The 22,365-nt window shown below is 47.4% G+C and overlaps 1 protein-coding gene across 4 annotated transcripts in view; it reads left to right on the top strand.

The window, feature by feature from the left end:
* The first annotated feature begins 5 nt into the window (after nucleotides 1-5).
* FAM219A (family with sequence similarity 219 member A) overlaps nucleotides 6-22,365 on the top strand; it is a 155,812-nt gene continuing 133,452 nt past the window's right edge. For 3 of the 4 annotated variants that reach the window (XR_012905012.1, XM_075932800.1, XM_075932799.1), the window contains exon 1: nucleotides 6-265. Coding sequence is in view for 3 of the 4 variants with exons in the window: in XM_075932800.1 (XP_075788915.1) it covers nucleotides 206-265 (60 nt within the window). In the remaining variant the exon portion in view is untranslated. The remainder of the gene's footprint in view (nucleotides 266-22,365) is intronic. The other variant, XM_075932801.1, reaches the window with a different exon arrangement.

Here is a 22,365-nt window from a genome sequence, read left to right as displayed (position 1 = left end):
CCTCCTCTTGCCGCACGGCCCGCCGGCCGGGCCGCCTCTCATGAATAATGCATGAGGGGGGCGGGGCGGCGGCCGGACCCGGAAGCGGAGCGGCTGAGTCACCCGGCTGGGATGAGGCAGCAGCGGCGGCGGCGGCAGCAGCATCGAGCGCGTCCCTGCGACACTGAGGCGCCCGGCGCGAGCCGCCCGGGCCGCCCCCGCCACCATGATGGAGGAGATTGACCGGTTCCAGGTGCCCACCGTGCGCGCCGAGATGCAGCCGCTGGTGAGGGGCGGCCCCCCCGGCGCGGGGGGAGGGGGCTCGGCGCGGGGGGGGCCCATCCCGCCCCCCCAGGGCCTGGCACTCGGCGGGGAAAGGGGGCGCGGCTGCCCCCCCGCGGGGGGCACGGGGATGGGGGGCTCCCTCAGCTGCACCGCCTGGGGGGGGCACGGGAATGGGGGGCACCCCGCGGGGGGCACGGGGATGGGGGGCACCCCCCAGCTGCACCGCCTGGGGGGGGCACGGGGATGGGGGGCACCCCCCAGCTGCACCGCCTGGGGGGGGCACGGGGATGGGGGGCACCCCCCAGCTGCACCGCCTGGGGGGGGCACGGGGATGGGGGGCACCCCCCAGCTGCACCGCCTGGGGGGGCACGGGGATGGGGGGCTCCCTCAGCTGCACCGCCTGGTGGGGGCACGGGGATGGGAGGGCTCCCTCAGCTGCACCGCCTGGGGGGGCACGGGGATGGGAGGGCTCCCTCAGCTGCACCGCCTGGGGGGGGGACGGGGATGGGAGGGCTCCCTCAGCTGCACCGCCTGGGGGGGGCACGGGGATGGGAGGGCTCCCTCAGCTGCACCGCCTGGGGGGGGCACGGGGATGGGGGGGATCCCCCAGCTGCACCGCCTGGGGGGGCACGGGGATGGGAGGGCTCCCTCAGCTGCACCGCCTGGGGGGGCACGGGGATGGGAGGGCTCCCTCAGCTGCACCGCCTGGGGGGGGCACGGGGATGGGGGGGCTCCCTCAGCTGCACCGCCTGGGGGGGGCACGGGGATGGGGGGGCTCCCTCAGCTGCACCGCCTCGGGGGGGGCTCCCCCTCAGCTGCACCGTCTCGGGGGGGGCACGAGAATGGGGGGGCTCCCTCAGCTGCACCGCCTGGGGGGGGCACGGGAATGGGGGGGCTCCCCCTCAGCTGCACCGCCTGGGGGGGCACGGGAATGGGGGGGGCTCCCCCTCAGCTGCACCGCCTGGGGGGGGCACGGGGATGGGGGGGCTCCCTCAGCTGCACCGCCTGGGGGGGCCAGGGCCGCTCCCCGCTGGCCGATGATGTCATCCTTTGTAAGCGAGCCGGGGGGGCACCGCTCTGCCGGGGGGGTGCGTATTCCCCCCCCCCCCATCTCCGCCAGGCTGCGGCGTGACCGGGGCGGGGGCCGCGCATCGCTCCGGGGCCGGTACCCGGCAGCGGCCGCCGATGCGTCAGCAGCGGAGCCGGACGAGCCGCGGGTCCCCTGCCAGCGGGACGCCCAGCCGCTCCCGTCCCCGTGGGCGCACCCAGGGCGGCGCCCGGCAGCAGCTGTCTGTCCCCCCGGGCTGGGGCTGGCGTCCTCGCACAGCCGGGCAGATCGGTGCCCTGGCCGTGCCCGACGGATCCTGCATCCCCAGGCGTGTACGCCAAAGGCTTGTTCCTGAACGCTGGCGCTCCGAGCCTCACTTCTGCGTGGAGCTCGCTGTGTGCTCTTGCCTGTTTACCCAGTGTGGGGGGAGGTATTTCTGAATCAGAGCACTTTAAGGAGCCCTAACTTGTTTATTATCACCATAGATTTTTTTCTCAGACTCGTGACTTAGTTTATATATATTTGTTATGGGATAAGGATTATTTTCTTCTAAGAGCTTAGGTGTGGTTTTTTTAAATGGACTTTTCACACGCTTGAACGTTTTCTTTGCATTTACCAGCACTGGGTGCATTGTACAGCAGTTGCTGTGTCATCCCTGGAATCAGAAATCCTGGTTACTGTTGTATGTCTTCTCTTGTCCTCCTCCATTCAAGATATTCTTATGGTATTCTGAAACTAATGCTGTGTATGGGGATAAACACTTCTCTACTATTTGGCATATTGGGGCAAAGGAACAATTATGTTTAGCAGTATCTCCTTCCTTTTTATTTGGCTCAGCTGTAGATGCATCTAGAATAAATCCTTTAGGATTTAGAATGATTAAATCAGTTTAAAATCACTTTTTTAATGCCCGTTAAGGTGATGAGGATTTTGTGCTCTGATAGCATTTTCTCTGTTCTGTTTTGTCACTTTCTTCAGTCAGCTGGTCCCCCTGATACTTTTGTAGATCTTCAATATCTCAACAGGGAGAGAAATACGCCTAGAAGCAGAAATCTGAGCTTGTAAAACTGCAAAACTTGCCCATGGAACTTTGGGAAGGCCTGAATGAGAGTAGATGTCTTCAAACTTTCATGGCATTGGCCACATCTTACTAGATAGATGGCCTTGGGCTATATTTTCCTTTGGAATCAGTTATATGCTCCAACTTCCTTCCCAGTGTGATCCTATAATGTCCCCGTGTCAGCTACAGCAATTGAATCTGTTAAAAAGCAAAAATAAAGAACTTACTTTATTTTAGCTGTCTTTTGATGTGATCATCAAGCTGGAAAAAGTATTGGCATATTAACCCATTGTTTGACTGATTAACCCATTGTTTGGTCCATGGTCCCTTTTGGAAACCTTTAGAGTAATGATGTTGGAGACTGGCAGGAATGCATCTTACACAGGATATTTGTATACAGCACAATTGATTCTATGAAGGTGTAATGTAAATTATGCTCCATACTAAATTTAATAACTGTTGGTTTAAGCAATGGTTTGCCTGAAATTCAGGTACTGTACAAAGATACATCTGTCAATAAACCCCTTTGTTTGCATAAAGTGTGTTTTTACTCTTCGCATTATTTTTCTATAGTGACTGGAAGTGGGAAAAGACACCTTTTTAACTGCAAAATTTAAGTATCTATATAAAAAAAAGACTGCTGAAATGTTGGCTCTAGCACAGCGAGGCACTGGAGAGTTTCTGTAGTCAGAGAAATACATGCTGCCGTGGTTTGGTGTTTGTTTAAATGTGTCAAATAATATTTCCTAGTGGCTTTGACTTTCCAAAATGGAAGGTGACAGGGATAGGTGTCTGGCTTGTGGTGACAGTTCCTGCTCTCTCATCAAACCATCCCAAACCTGCCTTTCATTTTATGAGGCCATCATACAGCCTCATGCTGCATTGTTTTGATAAGCAAGGCTCATTTGTTAGCCTTGCTTTCCAGCTGCACAGCGCAAAGTACTTGAACGTGTTTGCCCAGTTTTCTCTGCAGCTGGAAAGACACATTCTCTCAGACATGAGCACTCTGTCTTCTCTCACTTGTGCCTGCCTCGTGTTTACAATGTGTTCATTTTCTGTGCTTAGGGGTGCTTTCTGTGTGTTGTGGGTGAGCCCCGGAGACTTCTAAGGATCCAGCAATAAATTTCACATTGGTTTTAAAGTGGAGGCTTGCTAACCAAGCCTTAAGGGTTATTTCGAAAGAAGGGTTTGTTCTCAAAATAACCACATCTACCCAGCGTTTTTTGTCAAAATAGGGTATTTTGAAATAGTGGCTGGACGTGATTATGCAAATGAAGCTCAGGAAATTCAAATCTGCGCTTCGTTTACAATTTCGCTCGGCTGCATTTGCATTCCTCTCTCGAAAGAGGAATGCTGTGTAGACATACCCCAACAGACTCACTCCGAATTCTGGTTTCCACTGGACCAGTATGCAAATGCTATCTGTGGTATCCAATTCCATGAGGCCCCAGTTTGAAATGTTTGAGAAGAGGTGTAAATAACTTACTTTAAAAAAATACAAGTCTCCTAAACAGTAGTTGGTGGTGGACGTACTGGCAGATTCATTTTAGCTAAACTAACAAGGCGGTTCATTTGTGCTCCCATCAGCTTGTGCATAGTGAAATTAACACATTTGTAAAAGCTATTGTCAGTACCAGAGAGACGGTCTAAAACTGTTCACTGGAAGGGGGTGGGGATAGGTGGGAGCATGGTTCTGAACACACAAGCTGGGTGAAAGGGTTCAAGACAGATGACACACAGTAGCTAGGAGTCCCTGTAGTGATGGGGAGCGGGTAAAGGAGAGCTCATTGTTCCCTTTTTGCACCTGGCTATGAGGCCAAGAGCTTGGCAGGTTTCAGAAAGGGACTGGACCCTTATATGAACATTAAGACTATCTAGAATAATCGTAATTGCACATTTTGGCAGAAATGTGAAAACATACTTCAGGGTTCAAGCCAACCTCTAATTGTTAGAGGCCAAGAGGAGGTCTAGTGTTTGGGGCAGATGATGCCACATCTGCCTACTACCGTGTTTGTGCATCTTCCTCGGAAGCAGCTGCTATTGGCCACTGTCAGAAAAAGGATCATGGACCACCTGGGAGGTCTGCTCCAGTATGGAACTGTTCCTAGGCTGGGGATGGCTTAATATCTTTTGCACATCCCAGCTAGTGATTGAGAGAGCGCCACAGATCCTGGTGGGGATCCCAGCAGCAGACTGGGTTTCTCCCCAGGGCGTTACACATTTGAATCAATCTCTGACCAATACATGCAATTAGTTTTGTGATTCTTGGGTGATGTGCCTCTTGCTCAAAAAGAGAGACAAGGTGGGTGAAATAATCTCTTTTGATTTGCTGGTGGGGGAGAGACGCTTTCAAGCTACACAGAGCTCTTCTGAGATGAGTGAAAGAGAGTCCCTCATCCGGCTGCTCTTTCACTATCCTGGGACTGACATGGCTACATGTTCAGAAAGAATCAGTTTCATGGCAGTAAGAGGCGCTGGCCTACCTAGCCGCCCAGGAGATCGAATTGTTCTGTCGAATCACAGAAACCTGTTCATGTGGGATTGGTCCTGCTTTGGGCAAGGGGCTGGACTTGACCTCCTGAGGTATCTTCCAGCCCTAGGATTCTATGTGGCAGCATTGCAAACTTCTACGCGCCACCTGATAATGTACCAGCCCTAATCTCTGGGCCAGTCAGGTCTGCCTAGCCTATATCACCTGTCTTCTCTGATGAAACTGATAGAAAGAGAAACACCTCTAGTGGCTCTGTCACGACATCTGTTCAGTAGGACTGCACTAAGCCTGCCAGCTTACGTGACCTGAAGCTCACAAATCACTGTTTGGTAATATCTTTGTCTGGGGGCATACCCTGAACCAAATCCAGACTGATAAAAAGCACCACTTCTTTGTTCCTTGTCTGCCTACTTCCATCCCTAGAGAAATATAAAAATGGGTGTTGGAAACAACTCACTCTGAAGGCCCATCTCTTGGAAGAGTTTTCCTTCCTCTTCTCAGGAAACCAGGATGTGAGAGTGGGGATTAAATCAGAGTAAAGAAAATAATGTTTTATAGTGGGAATACTTCCCCTATACGATCTAGTCTTTCACATTTTTGCTGGCTGTTCTATGGAAATAGGTGGATTGCCTCCTGGTTGGTGGTTGCGGTATTAAAGGAGAAAATGAAATAGCAGGGGATGGGTTGTGATCCAGACTCCACTGCTGTATAACCCTATACAAACCTATGCACTGACTAATATAATTATACACTTATGACCGCACCAAACTCCTGGGATGTTTCCCTTTATTGATCTGGTAGATAATTGCTTCCCAGGCTTTCTAAATTGGATGGTAGGAGGGCTGGCAAGTCAGGAAAAAGCTTTCTAAGTAGGAAGTGATCAATTCTGAAAGGCCTGGTTTTGTGCACATTAAAATATTTTCTGACACAGTATTGACCCTGGTTCTTAGATATGTTTATGGCCATGGAGCATTGCTCGCATCCTGAAAGCTTTTCAGAACCTTCAAGTCAGACATTTTAGTGGAAACAATTGACTCTTAAGTCCTGCATCAAGGGCAAGTATTTTCTCCAAAGGTCTTAATCTTTGAGGCATGCCACTTTCCAGAAGAGAAAACGAAGGCACAGACATTGAATCATTTGCTTAAGTTCATATGGTCAGTTGGAGAGCTGAGAACAGAACACTACCTTCCTGACTTCTAGCTCCACCTGGAAGGCCGCACTTCCTCTCTTGAAACAAGGAAGGTTGAAACCGACTCCTTGTCTCTTACCCTCAAGCAATTCACAAGGTCCCCTTTCCGAGCCCAGACTACATTGCCCTTGGTTTGCAAGTACTATTCAAGCTCTTTGTGCAAACCTTGAATGTGAGAATAAATCTGTCCCTTCCTCCTAGTGCATGTGCTCTCTTTTCTTCCCCTCCCCCAAATTAAAAATGAAAGCGAAAAATTTGAAGCAGAAATCTAATGAGCCAAGCCAAAAATCCACTGGATGTAAACTGCATTCTGGATCAGGTGGCTAACCTATCAAGTGGGGGAATCCTGCCTCTGTCCATGACTGAGACCTGATGTGAGCCTTGAGAATTGTGAGTGTAGGAGGGCTGTTTTCCTTGCTGGTCCCTCTTGAAATCCATTACAAAAGTTTCTCTGTACTGTGGAGTTCTTCTCAAACGTGCTGATCTCTGGACCTCCTTTGAGAAGACGGTTACAGCATACTTCCAGCTCTCAGACTGAACCCTACAACAGCTGCCACGGTTCTGCCTAAAAACAAACTCACCTTAGTGTGACCTGTATTGCCCTGCGGCTCCAATCGGCTGTAAAATCAGGAGCGGGAGGCGTTGCATCTAGAAGCTTTCAGAAAAATATGGCTGGTCTTAGAAAGTTGTCTGAAGCCTTCTCGATCAGCGCACACTGCAAAGCAGCAGTTGACTCTGAAGTTTAATTATCACCTGTCTGTCAGACACTAGAGTACCCTGGCTCTTGCCTCCTGACTCCCTGGCTTGACAATAGCTGGAGCTGTAACTGCTGAGCAGAGATTGAGGAGCTGACATATCCTTTTGTTTCCCTAACGCTTCCATTTACACTGACAGTTTAAAAAAAAAAATCTAGATCTAATGCCGGGTTGGTTCTAATTATTGAACCTATAGCTGAAGACCCAAACTAGTTCAGCCTTGGGCTGCATTGGCCACTTGCCAGGAGGTCAGGAACTACATGCATCTAATTTAATATGAAATCAGCTGCAGCAGCGTGTGTCTGCTGGGATCAGGGTGGGATATTGCCTGCTGGGATCTGGAGTCACTTTGACCAGTTGCTCCTCCATAAGGTCAGTTGTGGGGCTTTGTTGTAGAAGAGCAGAATGTGGCCTGCAGGCTGTAGCCTGGCTGGTCTCATTGAGAATCCCAGAGCGAATCCCCATTGAGAGTGCCATGCAGCTAGGATCCTAGAGAATCCTCCTTTCCTCTGTTCAGCGTGGATGAGTGCCTTGTTCATCCTTCAGACTCTCCTGACCTTGTCTGCAAATGGGCATGCATAACCCAAGAACTGCAGCATACTCTTGCACACCAAGGAGAAGAACTAAGGTTAGAATTCAAGTGGGGAGCTGTTACAATGGGGAAGAGCCTGAGAAAGGAAGGTAGCTCCGTGGCCAGTAGCTCTATTAAGTTTGAGCAGATACTCAAGATGGGATTGCGGCAGCATTCTCAGACTTGTGAAACGAAGACCCAAGGAAAAGTCAAGATGGGCCCTAATATTCTAGCAGCCTGTTCCCCTTCAAGAGTTGCTGTTCCCGTAGCTCTGCTCTCCAAGAATATCTAGCAGTCTCTTCAGACTGTCCTACGTACAGGGTAACTTACTGTTAGTCTTGATACCATGAAACAGTCCTGCTCATGTTGGAGGCTGGGCGAGAGGAGAAGACTTCTGATCACTAGGCTTATAAACACTCCCATTGGACTTCTTGTGAAATTGGGGATTTGTTCTGATAATCCTAAGAAAACTTCCTTTTAATGTTGTGCTTTGGAGGCTTTTGGCCTTTACTCCAGAGGTAGCTGCACTTCATTTGCCAGAAGCTGGGAATGAGTGATGGGGATGGATCAATAGATATTTACCTGTACTGTTCATTCCCTCTGGGGCACCTGGCATTGGTCACTGTTGGAAGACAGGATACTGGGCTAGACGGACCATTGTACTAACCCACTATTACTGTTATGCTACAACTGTCGTTTATGATCTTTTTTTGTGGACAAAGCACTATGAAGATTCAGATTTTTAAATGGTTCTCCCCAGAGTCTTGTTACCGCAACTGAACTTGGTAATATGCCTTCTCCACTCTGATGCCTCACAGCTGACAGAAACAGTCTGTTCCCAGTTCAAACCTCTGCAGAACACTTACTTCTCTGATTACTCCAGCGTCTCCAGTCTAAGTCTGTCATTGTCTACAGTCCTGTTCAGGTTTCTTTCCTGGGAGGTTACATTTCATTTAGAATCTAGCAATGTTGCTGTTCCCGTAGCTCTGCTCTCCAAGACCTTGGGCGAGATTCTGTGGCCTGCACTGTGCAGGGGGTCAGACTAGATGATCATAATGGTCCCTTCTGACCTTAAAGTCTATGAGTCTGAGTCAATGTGTCTCAATACTTCAGTCTATCCCTTCCAATGAGGGATCTCATTCATCAGTTCTGAATGTTATCTATCAAATTGTCCATTCGCCTAGCTTTGGTTAGGTCCCGCTGAAGTTTGTTCCTCCATTTTTCGTGATCTTTACTAACCAATGTAACTTCTTCATCTACAGACTGACACCCTACTTCTGTAAACACTTTTCCAGATCATTGACATGCAGTTGATATACAGGCAGTCCCCGGGTTACATGGATCCGACTTACATCGGATCCCTACTTACAAACGGGGTGAGGCAACCCCGCACTAGCTGCTTCCCCCCAGCAGACCAAGGAGATGCGAAGCTAGCGCCCCTCCCCCCCCCCCCCCCCCCCCCCAGCAGACCAGGGAGACGCGGAGCGGCTTTTCTCAGCAGACACCTAAACTTGAGAATAAAGGACTGAGGGAAGTGAGGTGTGGGAGAATAAAAGTGAGCTCTGGAGAAATGTTTGGCTAGAGTTTCCCCTACAATATGTACCAGTTCCGACTTACATACAAATTCAACTTAAGAACAAACCTACAGTCCCTATCTTGTACGTAACCCGGGGACTGCCTGCCTGTATTTAAAACAACAAATGGTCTGGTAGCACTGTATAGACTAACAAACATGTAGATCAGGCACGTCAAACTGGCATTTGGGGGGCCGCATGCGGCCTGATCAAAATTTTTTGCAGCCCGCCAGAAGACTTTTATAAGAATGGATTGCGGCCCGCTAGCCGTGTGGAGCACATGGCCGAGTGCCTGATCACAGCTGGCCAGGACGCTCTGCGCTGCAGCAACTGCCCATGGCCAGCCGGGCTGTTCTGTGCTGGGCACTCCAGCAGGAGCTCACAGCTAGCTGCTGTGCTCACACCACACCGGCACCTCAGGCAGCAACATTGCCTATGGGACCCAGGTATTAGGCTGGGGGAGGAGGGGGGCTGGGAGTGCCTGGCTTTGGGGGAGGGGGAGGCATTAGGTTGGGGGGGCTGGCTCTGGGAGAGCAAAAGGGGTTATTTTGTTAGTTTTGGTTTTTATTTATGTATTCCCAAATAAAATCACCAAATGTATATTAATTTTATATCAATAAATGTCAATTTTTTTGCAATTGCATGAATAATTATATCATTATACAAAATCTCAAATTTAAAAAGTATTTGAAATTTTCACAGAAGCCTGTTCTATTTGATTAATCATGGTCTATGCTTGTTTTTATTGCCACAAAACAAGTAATGTATCATACAAAATGTAAAAGGACCTTAAATTTTAATTTAAATAAAAAGTATGTAAAATTAATTTAAAAATTATTTAATATGAGCAAATAGTCCTACACATCAAATTATTGTAATATTATAAAATATACCTAAAACATAATCTCTATTAATAACTACGACTTTCCATCAAAGTACATTTTCTTTGGTGGCCCTAGGGTTGCCAGGTGACCAAATTTTTTCTGTTTTGGTCAAACCATCTGGGACCCCTAGGTAGCCCTGTGGCCCTGAAAGCTATCAGTTTTCGTTTGTGCAGCCCTCAGTAGGTTTCGTGTTTGACATGCCTGATGTAGATGATGATATGAGCTTTTGTGGGCACAGCCCACTTCTTCAGATGATATATTGTTTCTAGTACAGAACCCTGGTGTGCCCTGTTAACATCTTGTCAGGTTGAAAACTGACCAATTATTCCTGCTCTATCCCTTGACAGTGCTTTATCTTGCCCTAGGATTACTGTTTCTAATTCTAACAACTTTTTTTAAAATCCAAATAGGCTGTCAACCAGTTCTCTTCTGTTCGCTGTTTTGTTGGCATGCTTTACAATTCCAGTAGATTAGAGAGGTGTCTTCTGCTATGGAAACCGTACTATCTGTAGCCATGATGTATTAAGAGAGTGTTCAATAAAAAAGCGAATAACAGAGTGTTTTTTATAAAACAGTTGACATTAAAATTATTTGCTTATATGACTATGAAGTGACAAATGCAAAAAGCCATCAGTTTCCTGCCTTGTGATTTCTTGGGTCAGCCCAGTGCTCCTTTTATGTCATACATATAACTTTTTGTTGTTGTTCCTCTGATGGAATAGCTGGTTTTAGTGAGACTTCAAAAAAAAAATCAACTATACTTCAGAATTCTTGGCTGTCTATCACCCAGTTTTGGGGAATTGTTGCTCTTGAAAATCCTATGGTCTTGAAGTCAACGGGCTCTTGATCAAGTCCTATTTTATCTTTGCCATTTATATATGGGGGAGAGGGAGGAGTTGAATTCTGCATCCCTGTTGGAAAATGCTTTTCTTCTGGTCTGTTCGGATATGGCCAGCAGCCATTTGAAACTTGCGTGATTGATGGATCTCACTACTATTAATGGGGTTCTCAAGAGCAGCCATGAAACTGGCTAGTCTTCAGAAAGTCCTTTGCACTACAGGAATGATACTTGAGTACTGTGTGCAGATGTGGTTGCCGTATCTCAAAGATCTCTTGGCATTGCACAAAGTCCAGAAAAGGGCAACTGAAATGATCAGGGGTGTGCAATGACTGCCATGTGAGGATAAATTAATAAGACTGGGACTTTTCAGCTTGGGAAAGGGACGACTAAGTGGGAAGATGGTAGCGGTCTATAAAATCGTGACTGATGTCGGGAAAGTGAATAAAGAAGAGTTACTTACTCCTTCCCCTAACACAGGAATTAGTGATCCCCAAACAAAATTAATAGGTAGCAGGTTTAAAAGAAACAAATCTTTCTTCATAGTCAATCTGTGGAACTCCTTGCCAGAGGATGTTGTGAAGGCCAAGATTATAACTGGGTTCAAAAAAGAATAAGAGAAATTCATGGAGGATAAGTCCATCAATGGCTATTAGCCAGGATGGGCAGGAATGGTGTCCAGGAATGGAGATATCACAACCTCCCTAGGCAATTTATTCCAGTGCTTATCTACTCTGATAGTTTTTCCTAATGTTCAGTCTAAACCGCCCTTGCGGCAATTTAAGCCCATTGATTCTTGTCCTATTCTCAGAGATTAAGGAGAACAATTTTTTTTCACCATCATCCTTCTAAAAACCTTTTATGTACTTGAAACCTGTTATCATGGCACCACTTAGTCATCTTTTTTTCTCCAGACTGAACAAGCCTAACTTTTTCAGTCTTCCCTTAAAGGTCATGTTTTCTAGACCTTTCATCATATGTGTTGCTTTTCTCTGGACTGTCTCCACATCTTCCCTGAAATGTGGCTTCCAGAACAGAATACAGTATGCCTATTGAGGCCTAATTAGCTGGGGTGGGGGTGGGTTGAATTAAATTCGCATTCAGAGTTGGCTTTCAGTTTTTTAAATAGTTGGGCAGGGGTTGTGCATAGTCTCCCCAGACTTGCATCTTCCTTGCTTCGGAAACCAGTTTAAGCTACCCCCTCTTTAATTCTAATTAATACCTTGACGATTAGAGCCGTTTTAGGTTGTGAACAGGAAACGACCTTGTTACTCTTACTCACTTAGCAGGTGAGAGGCTGAAGATATGCAGGAAAATCTATATTAACCTTATTTGAGGGAACTGCATGGGGGATGGAGAGCTAAAAATTGGTACCTTGTCATTTTCTGCCACATACTTTCTGACCCTCATTTGAGAGGCAATGTTTTCTGAATTTTGAGACTTAAATATGCAATGTGTAAAGTGATTAGCACAATATAGATATCAGATTTGCTAAAAATTCAGTTTTGGGTGGTGAAAGGATTAAACACGCAGGGTGGGCAGGGGTGCTGTGTGCTAACCCGGTCTCGCTTCTGTGTTCTTTATATAATTGCTCGCCGCTTCATACCCAAGGTCCATGGGGGACCCATTCTGTATTGTGTGACCAGCCTCTTACAGTGACATCACTAATATTAATTTAGCAACCTGCAAACCTCTTGACAGTGCCTGTTGTCCCCCAGTTCTGTGCTTGGCCAGTTACAGAGAATCTGTGCACAATGAACTAAGATAGTTGGAACTGCCTTGAATAAGCCAGTTTGTTTTTTTCCTCTGACGTTCCCAAAAGAAGTCTAAGGTTGCTTGACCAATTACATCAAGTGAACTTACAAGCGCACGCTGCATGCACGCTTCTATGGCTTTCTTTTTCTCTAACATCCTTGTGCTTTAAGCTGTGGCCCAGATGTGTAAAACAGTCTTCACCATCTGTCACCACCGCCTTTTTACTTGTCAATTTTCTTAACAGGCAGAACAAAAGACCAGGATGGCAGTGCTTCCTAAATTCTCCATCTTCTCTTGACACCTGTTGTCAGTTTAGCTTCCCAAACAGTATCTTCAGGGCACCAGCCCTCGTTTGGCTTTGCAAGTTAGCACTTGTTCTCCAACCCCACTTTGAAGCATTCTCCATGAAATCCAGCCTCTGTCGCTGGCTGTTCAGTGATACCCAGAGGAACTGTGCATACACCAGCTTCTTTCATTCAGCCGAGGGTTAGCTCCTGGACCACTGTAAGCCAACTCAATGCTTGATGTGCACACGCACCGAGGTAGATGAGAGAATAGGTGTGATTTTTGTCTGGCTAAACCTATTTGTCAGTCCTGCCTTGGGTGCAGACTTTGACACACATTTTCCATATGTAGATAAAACTTCTTAAATAGCATCCGCACACAATCCACATCATGATGATCAGATTCAGTGCAAATTAAGATTTTATTAGCATCTCACATGATTCTCTCTGGACGTATGCTATGAAAGCAGTGGTTTAGGTGTCGTGAGGGGAAAGGATGCAGATCAGGGTAAAGAACACATCAGCAATCTTCTCACCAGTCTGAATAAAGTCAATTCAGAAGGGCCTGATGCTGTTCACCCGAGGGTGCTAAAGGAATCATCTGAGGAAATCTCAGAGCCTTTAACAGTAATGTGTGTGAACTCTTAGATGACAGGAAAGAGCCCTTCTCCAATTTTCCAGCATAACATCTTTATAAAGGAAGAGCTGGGGAAATATAGACTAGTCAGCCTGACTTCGATATCTGAGAAGCTTATTAAAGCAATATGTGAAACATTCAGTTTGGGAATACCTGGCGGATGGAGGAGTGATTACTAGCAGTCAGCATGGATTTACTAAGAACAGATCTGGCCAGGCCAGTTTGATTTTTCATTGACAGGGTAATTGGTTTGGAAGGGGGGCGGGGGGGTTGCAGTAGGCATAAAATACTCGGAATTAAGCAAGGCTTTTGCCTCAGTACCACATGACCTTCTGGAGAAATGCAGGCTTTGGGAACAACCATTAGTGGCAACATAGGTGATTAATAGTTACTTTGTTTGCAGTTGTTTAATGGAACAGTGTCAGATTGGAGGGTAGTCTCAGGTGGGGTTTTCACAGGGGGTCTGTTCTGGGTCTGGTGTTTGTCTGACCTCTTTATTACTTGGATGCAGGTGTAGAGAGCACACTGATCAAATTTGCAGGTGATACAGCCTGTCCTTTGGGGGAATCTTGATAAAGTGGAGAACTGGGATCTAGGGAATTAAAACCGAATACTGAACTGGGAATAACTGGCTTGGCAGCAGCACGGCTGAGGAGGATCTGGGAGTCGTGGTGGATCCCAACATCACCGTGAGTCAGAAAAGCAGAGCTGTTGCAAAAAAAGCAAATGCCATTTTCGGGAGTATTATGAGAGGCCAGGAGGTAATAGTACTGCTCTGCTCAGCACTGGCTAGGCCTTAGCTGGAGTACTGTGTGCACTTTTAGTCCCTGATGTGTAGAAGGGATGCTGGTAAGGATTGAGAGGCAAGTGACTAAGATGATCAGAGTGGTGGAGTGCAAGCCACATGAGCACAGGGCTGAAGGAACTGGGTATGATTTCTTTCAAAAAGTGGGAATTAAGGGAGGACATGATAGTGGTCTTCAAACACTGAAGTCTGGCATAAAAAAGATGGGAGAAATTGCCCTCTGTCTGGCAGGATGGAGGAAATGGGCTAAAACTACAGCATAGCAGATTTAGATTAAATCTCAGAATGAACGTCTAAGATGTCAGATGTCCTATCTGGACAATGGAACAGGCGCCTAGGGAGGTTGTGGAAGCGCCTTCACTGGAGGTTTTCAAAAGGGGGTTGGGGCCATCTGTCTTGGAGGTTTAGACAATGAATTCTGCATCTTGCAGGGGGTTAGATGAGATCAGTGGTGAGCAACCCCCAGCCTGAAGGCCACATGCAGCCCCTCGGGGTTCTAGGTGAGGCCTGCAGCACATTTTATCATTGCCCACACGCAAGGTTTCCTAATTCTGCTGGTGTGTGTCTGTCATTTTTTTCCTACCATTATTACTAACGTGACGCTCACGTGAAACAAGGACATGTGAAGGGAGGTGTGTACTAACTGCACGCAACACCGACTGTGAGAGCCATGTGTGGCCTCTGCACTCAGTCAAAACGCTGCTGCGGCGCAGTCCACACACCCCACGCGTTCTTGCTAGGCAAGCACCATTAGCAAAACGGCCGTATCCCGAGAGACCATCGTGGTTACGATAGCCTGGTGGCCCACTGAGATGGAGGGCCACTCCTGGGGCTCCCTCACTAGGCTGGGTTGCCCATCGCTGTGCTTAGAGGTTCCTTGTCGTCCCTTCTAACCCTGTGACTCTGTAAGTTACTGTTTTATAGACCAGTCACTCCTTTTCCAGTTGGCAGCATGGTGTTCTTAGGTGGCATGTGCTCATTCGATCCTGGCTCGTTTCTTTGTACGGTCCAGCAGAGAACGTTATCATTGTTTTCCACCCCAGGTCAGCGTACGCTCCTGGAATGTCCTGCATTGCTTTGTCATGGTGAGAGCAGGTAGATTGATGACTGGCTGCATCGCTGAGCTTGCTCCAGGCTTTGGAAAAGCCTGAGGGACAGGACGGGGTTGCTTTGCTGTTGGCTTCTCCTCGTCCTTGTTTCCTGAGAAATTGAGCACTTCTTTCCTGTCAGGCAGCGGCTTGTGAATTAGGTCTCTCCCATCCCAAGTGTATCCTATGACTGTCAGGAGGGGGCTTGCCTTCTCCTGTGTCTGCAGGACTCTGAAGGCTGTGTTAGAGCAGTGCTCATTCTTGGACACGCCTGCGGTGCATGCTAATTTTCTCCAAGTGAAAAACTGAGATTCCTTGTGTGCTGTTTAATTTTCCCCCTCTGCAGCTGAATGAAAGGAGCTGGGTCACCACAGGAGCATTGGTATTCGGTGAAATGTCGTAACGTCCTCTTGTCTGCACTTGAGTTTGCCTGGAGAGCTGTCCCAGCAAACCTGTTAGTGGAAATGCAGCTGCTTTTGCCAGTGTAGCGTAACCAGTTCCAGCATGGAACTACCAGAACAGGAAGAGGATTTTTTTGCTCAGACTTCAGCTTCAGTGCAGGTGTACCTCGTCTGATAGACCCCACCAGTAATTCCCTGTGATGTGAGTGCCTTTTGCATACATATGAACTCCCCTTGCAGGTTATTTTCAATGGGGTCGCTTGCAGAGAAATCAGGCAGCCATGGATGAGACCATCCTACTGGGCCAGGGGTAGGCAATTATTTTTGAAAGGGGGCCACTTCAGAAATTTTTAAGCTACCCCAGAAGTGCCAGGGCCCCGGGAGGAAGGGGTAGGGCCAGGAGACTTCCTGTTTTTTTTTCCCCCCACCCCCATTGGCCTGGGGTGGGAGATCACGAGAAGTCTTCCCCCGCCCCGGAGAGAGAAATGCCAGCAGTTTTTAAACTAGGCGTACTACAGGAGAAGACCTACATGCTCCTCCTGCCCTCAGGTCAATTAGGGCCTGGAGGCAGGGGAGCAAGCCAAGTCTCCTCACCCGCGCAAGAGTGTGCAGTGGCTAGAGAGGCACACTGGCTGTTTTAAAACAGCCGGCTTGTGTCTCTGGCCGCTGGATGCCCCTGGCAGGGCGGGGACAGGGTGCAAGAAACTTCGCATGCTACTCCGAGCTGGCAGCCTGAAGCAGTGAACCCTTTCTGAGATGTTATTTCCTTGCTATTGGGGCTTGTCTGGCTTTCCACTGGTTGTGCAGATGTAACCCACACACCTATTTCTGAGCAATGCAAGTGGTAACTAGACCGCAGCAACAGATAAGATCAAGAGACCTCTACAGCATGAGCTGGGAGCTAGCTGGCTTTTAGCTCTGAGGGTAGAGGCTCCTATACTCAGCTCCAGAAATCTCAGGTTCAAATCCACCCAGTGGCAGTTACAGACAGTGTTGAATTTGCTCTTAGCATGTGAGGAAATTGCATCCCAGACTCTGATTTCAACTGAAATGCAATGAATCCTTTTTATTTGTCAAGCCTTGAAAGGCTGCATTGCTTTCATTATGCCAGCACAGTTATACTGTTCTCCTTGGGCCGTTACTGGGAAAGCCGTTCTTTTCTTCAATTCAGTTGATTATTCACTGGTAAAGGGAGGCAGAGGAATATTTAGTGAGGTGTGATGGGACCCATGCTTGCAATTTCATGGGGCTGGAACGTGATCACCCCCCAGTTCTGCTCCAGCCACAGCTTTGTTCTCAGCCTTGGCCCTTGGGTTCCCAGGTGTCCGGTATTCACGGCTCCTGTCCGGTAAAAAATATTCAGAGAATACCGGACACCTGAGAGATCCGGTATTCTCTGAATTTTTCCCCAGCCAGGAGGCGAAAATGCCAGGCAGCTGGCAACCCTACAAACACTCAGCACCTGGCCTCCCCCGAGCCCTCCCAGCCCCCAATGCCTCCAGCCCACCAACCCCAGCCCCTGTGCTTACCTGGTTCCCCAAGGCTGCTGGCACAAAATAGCTGCCGGCCCAAAGACCTAGGCCCTGTGTCTTAGTGCTCAACTGCTCCCCTGTTCCTATCCCTGCCCTCACTCTTAAAGGGGACATGCTGTTTTAATGCTGTTTTATTTGGCTTAAGTCCTTGGAGTGTGGTGTATTGTGTGGTTTGTTTGGTTTTTTTTTTTTTTTTTTTTTTTTGCACTCAACAGTTTTGGTCTTCTGTCCCTTTTTTTCCCCCTTCAACAGAATTTTTTCCCGGTAGGTTTTTTTTTTGGGGGGGGGGGGGGAGTGGAGTTTCAATATTTTTGTTTCAACCATCTGGCAACCCTACTTGGCCCCCAAGCATGGTCCAGTTGTGGGGTCTGGCTCTGGCCTTAGCCCTGCCCCCAGCTGTGGCCCCACCTTAGCCCCCTTATCCGTATCTGCTTCCTTCCCCTCCACCTGCATTTCAATTCCCTGATTAAAAATCTGTTCCCCTGTCAATTCAGGTTTTAGTTCCATGACATCTGATGTCATCCTTATTGTTTCTCCGATTGTCCTTTTTGGCCAGGGTTGTCTTAGTAAAGCAAGATCTGAACTATTAGTGCAGTGCAAGGAGGAAAAAGTAAGGCAAAAACACCTTGGGCTGCCTTTATCTAGCAAGGCCTCAAGCCCAGTTGTTAATATAACCCTGAGCTTTCATTCTCCAGTCTTGAAAAATGGAATTTTCGGAGCTGGAGTTTAGAAAGTTCATGCATCCCTTTTGCCTAAGTACGCCTCTGTGGCTCCTGGCTGATCCTTTGCAGACATCTTGGTAGTTCAGCAGTAATGGGAAAGGGAATATGGGACAGGGACAGACAGACAAGTGGGATTCAGTAAAAGTATTTAATGCTTGCTCAGGTGTGGCGAGTGTTTCTGTAAGTCTGTTTTGTCAGAGCAAGGTGAAGTCTGCCTACTATTTTTCCTGCATGCTTGTACTTAGTGTCTCCTTACTTGGATCTCTGCTTTGTCGAAACCCACTTGGAAATGGCTGAAACTTCATCTAACACAGAGCTGTTGAGTGACAAAGCAAGATCAGAGTGTGCTAACTCCACGTCACGGCAATTTTCTCTTTCTCTACAGGGGTGTCACTGTGGAGTGTAGTTCCCAATATGCAAATGACTGACTTTGACATGCAGAATGGGGCCAATTGGAACAAGATGAGCTGACGCCTGCCGGCGCTACACTCTCAGAATCATAGAACACTAGAACTGGAAGTGACCTTGAGAGATCAAGTGCAGTCCCCTGACCTTGCAGCAGGACCAAGCACTGTCTAGATCATCCCTGATCGATGTCTGTGTAACCTGCTCTTAAATATCTCCAGTGATGGAGATTCCACAACCTCCCCAGGCAATTTATTTCAGTGTTTCACCACCCTGACAGGTAGGAAGTTTTTCCTATTGTCCAACCTAAATCTCCTTTGCTGCAATCTAAGCCCATTGCTTCTTGTCCCATCATCAGAGGCCAAGGAGAACGGTTTTTCTCCCTTCTCCTTGTAACACCCTTTTAGATACTTGAAAACCGTTACCTTGTCTCCTCTCAATCTTCTCTTTTCTAAGCTAAACAAGCCCAATTCTTTCAGTCTTGCCTATTAGGTCATGTTTTCTAGACTTTTGGTCATCTTTTGCTCTTCTCTGGACCTTCTCCAATTTCTCCACATATTTCTTGAAATGCGGTGCCCTGAACTGGACACAATACTCCAATTTAGGCCTAGTCAGTGAATGGCAGAGAGGAAGAATGACTTCTCGTGTCTTGCTCACCACACTCCTGTTAATGCAGCCCAGAATCCTGTTTGCTGTTTTTGCATCAGTGTCAGACCATTGACTCATGTTTAACTTGTGGGCCACTCTGACCCCTACATCCTTTTTTGCAGTACTCCTTCCTAGACAATCACTTCCTACTCTGTGTGTGAGAAACAGATTGTTCCTTCCTAAGTGGAGTACTTTGCATTTATCCTTATTAACAGGGCTTGATGAACTGCGGCGAAAGCCGCTCGCCAGCCCCACGCTGCTCATGTGCAAGATGTGCCATGGGCGAGTAGACTCAATAGATTGTCGAGCCCTGCTTATTAAACTTAGTCTGGTTTACCTCAGACCATTTCTCCAGTTTGTCCAGATCATTTTGAATTATAACCCTATCCTCCAAAGCACTTGTAACCCCTCCCAGCTTGGTTTCATCTGCAAACTTAATAATAGTACTCTCTATTCCATCATCTAAATCAGGGCTACTCAATCGGCCCACAGGTGGGAGCCAAAACAAAAAAATAGGTAATATAATGGTTTTCTGTTGATATGCGTTTTAGTAGTTAAATTCCTGGACTGTCATTGTTCATTAAAGTGCTGTTATATGGGTGGAAGGTGGATAAATATTGCATTTTCTTAATATCAGCAGAACTGACTTAAATGGGGCTTGTGTTGTGTAGTCTTGCCTTAATTTTTGTATTCATGCCAGTCAATATGAAATAAGCTATTTGCATATATTTGCATGTACATGCAACCATACTTAAGTTGCAGCCTTTGGCATGTGTTGTATCGTTGTGGCCTCTGGGGCTTCCAAAGTTGACTAGCCCTGATCTAAATCATTGATGAAGTTATTGAACAGAACCAGTCCCAAAACAGATCCCTGTGGAACCCCACTTGTTATACCCTTCCAGCATGATTATGAACCGTTAATAACTACCCTCTGAGAGAGATGGGGCTACAAGGTGAGTGCATAATCAAAGTTGTATTTGTATTGATAAGAAGGTCATGCGAGACACTATCAAATGCTTTATTAAAATCTAGGTATACCATGTCCACCGCTTCTCCCTTATTCACAAGGCTTGTTATCCTATCAAAGAAAGTTATCAGATTGGTTTGACATGATTTGTTCTTTACAAATCCATGCTGGCTGTTCCCTATCACCTTATTATCTACCAGATGTTTGCAGATGGATTCCTTAATTACTTGCTCCGTTATCTTCCCTGGCACAGAAATTGAACTGATTGGTCTGTAGTTTCCTGAGTTGTTCTTATTTCCCTTTTTATAGATGGGCACTAGATTTGCCCATTTCCAGTCTTCTGGAATCTTTCCCGACTTCCATTTCAAAGATGATAGCTAAAGGCTCAGATACATCCTCCATTAGCTCCTTGAGTATTCTAGGAAGCATTTCTTGATGACTTGCAGACATCTAACTTTTTTAGTAATATTTAACTTGTTCTTTTCCTAGTTTAACTTCTAAACTTACCCCATTTCCACCAGCATTCACTATACTAGGCATCCTATTAGGCATCTGTGCTTCTATAGGTGGCATGGCAGATAATCATGGTTTTCAAATGACCTGTATCTGGGTGTGTCTATTCTGCCTTTGCAGCCAGATGAAGACTTAGATGAGCTGTCAGAAGGTACTCGCAAAGTGAAAAAACCTGAAAAAGCCACGCACGGGGAAAAAGGATATTCTTCTGGGCCATTGAAAGAGGAGGTTTAGTTGATCTCATAACAGTGCTGCACAATGAAAGAACTGTCACAGACGGGTGAACTGAGGAGTTTCCAGTCAAAGAATAAAAGTCATCACAGTGGGGGTGATCGGGGTGCTGGAAGAAGGGAGACCAGGATCGCAGAGCCCCATCACTTTCAGGAGCTTTCACCATATCTGGTGGCAATCCTTCTTAGGACAGGAGGGCTGTTAGAACACGAAGGAGCTTGGCCAATAACTTGAGCTGGGAGATTTTCCGGGCAAAGAGTGTGTGACTGAAAAGGGGTGAAAGACTCAGGAAGGATGTTGAGTGCGGAGAGTCTTCAAGGTGAGGATGGTGAACGTGAGTTTAAAGCAGGTAGAGGACAGTAAAAATAGGGTAGGATCAGAGAGACATGATCAGCAAGGCTGGAAAGGAATAAAGGAATGCAATTCTTGCAATACTGTGTACATGAGGTTTGACTCTTGGATACACCCCTGACTTGTTACCACTGGTTTCGTCAATATGGTTGGAGTATTTCTTCAGGGACTCGGTCAACGTACTCTCCAGAGACCCCTGTGTTCACATACAGTATCACAGGCTGTGTTGCCAATAAGTGCGAAGTACGGGGGGATTAATGTTTTTGAATCTGCAGTACACTGACGGGTATATGGATCTCCTCGAGAGGCATCAAAGTCCTAAGCTCCCCGTTCAGTCTTGTTGCAGAGCTTTGAAAGGGGACCCTCAACTGCCAACACTGTGTCCTGGGCACTTTGTTGTTTAAACACCTGCCAAGTGAAATGAACACGGACCGTTAGTATTGAAGTCTTGCTTGGAGTCTGGCCAACTTTGGGAATAAGTTCTGATTGCTGCTTAGCCCCCAGAGTCTTTCCTTTCAAAAATATTTTGAATGCACATTCAGATAGCTCATTGCAGGCGGGGGGGGGGGAAGCAAGGATGCCGTCTTTCTTGCTTAAAAAGCTTAGCTTTGTAAAATACTCTGAGACCTATGCAGGAGAAGTGTGGGCTAAGTGTAAAATATTGTGTGTTTTCTGTTGCTGCAGTGGGGTGTGCAGAGGCTGAGGTTTCGCTCGGAGGTCCCTAGAGATGGATTTAAATCTGACTTCATTTGAAAATATTGTGGCCTTGTTATGACTCTGCCTGGAGTGTAACAGTGCCTGTGCAATTAAAATACAGCTGCAGATTTATGTATCTTGGTCTCGTCCCTTGTCAGATCTCTCTCGCTAAGCAGCGGGTGGAATTGGGCCAAGATACCACCGGGGAAAACCCAGTTGCTGCAGTTTAAAATTCAGAGTGACACCCCTCATTTTGCACTGGTACTGAACTAATCCCTGGTTCTGAGATGGGAGGTGCCATCTCGTGGATGTGACGTTCATGGAATCATCGACGTGTGGGGCTGGAGGGGCCCTTGAGAAGTCAAGTTCAGCCCTCGAAGCTGTGGCGAGAGCACATAACCCAGACCGTTCCCGAAATTGTTCTTAAAAACTTGCCATAATGGGGCTCCACATCCACCCTTGGAAGCAAGTTCCAGGCTTATCCACCTTCAGTCAGCAGGTTGTGCCTAGCAGCTAACCTAAATCCCCCTTGCTGCAGATTAAGCCAATTACTACTTGTCCTACCTTCAGTGTACATGGAGAACAGTTGCTCACTACCCTGCATATTACAGCCCTTAGCACATTGGAAGCCTTGTAACCAGGTTCTTCCATCCATC

This window comes from Pelodiscus sinensis, chromosome 6, assembly GCF_049634645.1.
Source record: "Pelodiscus sinensis isolate JC-2024 chromosome 6, ASM4963464v1, whole genome shotgun sequence".
Lineage (NCBI taxonomy): Eukaryota > Metazoa > Chordata > Testudines > Trionychidae > Pelodiscus > Pelodiscus sinensis.
Note: the sequence above shows the minus strand (reverse complement) of the source record. Positions and strands in the feature narration are given on the sequence as shown.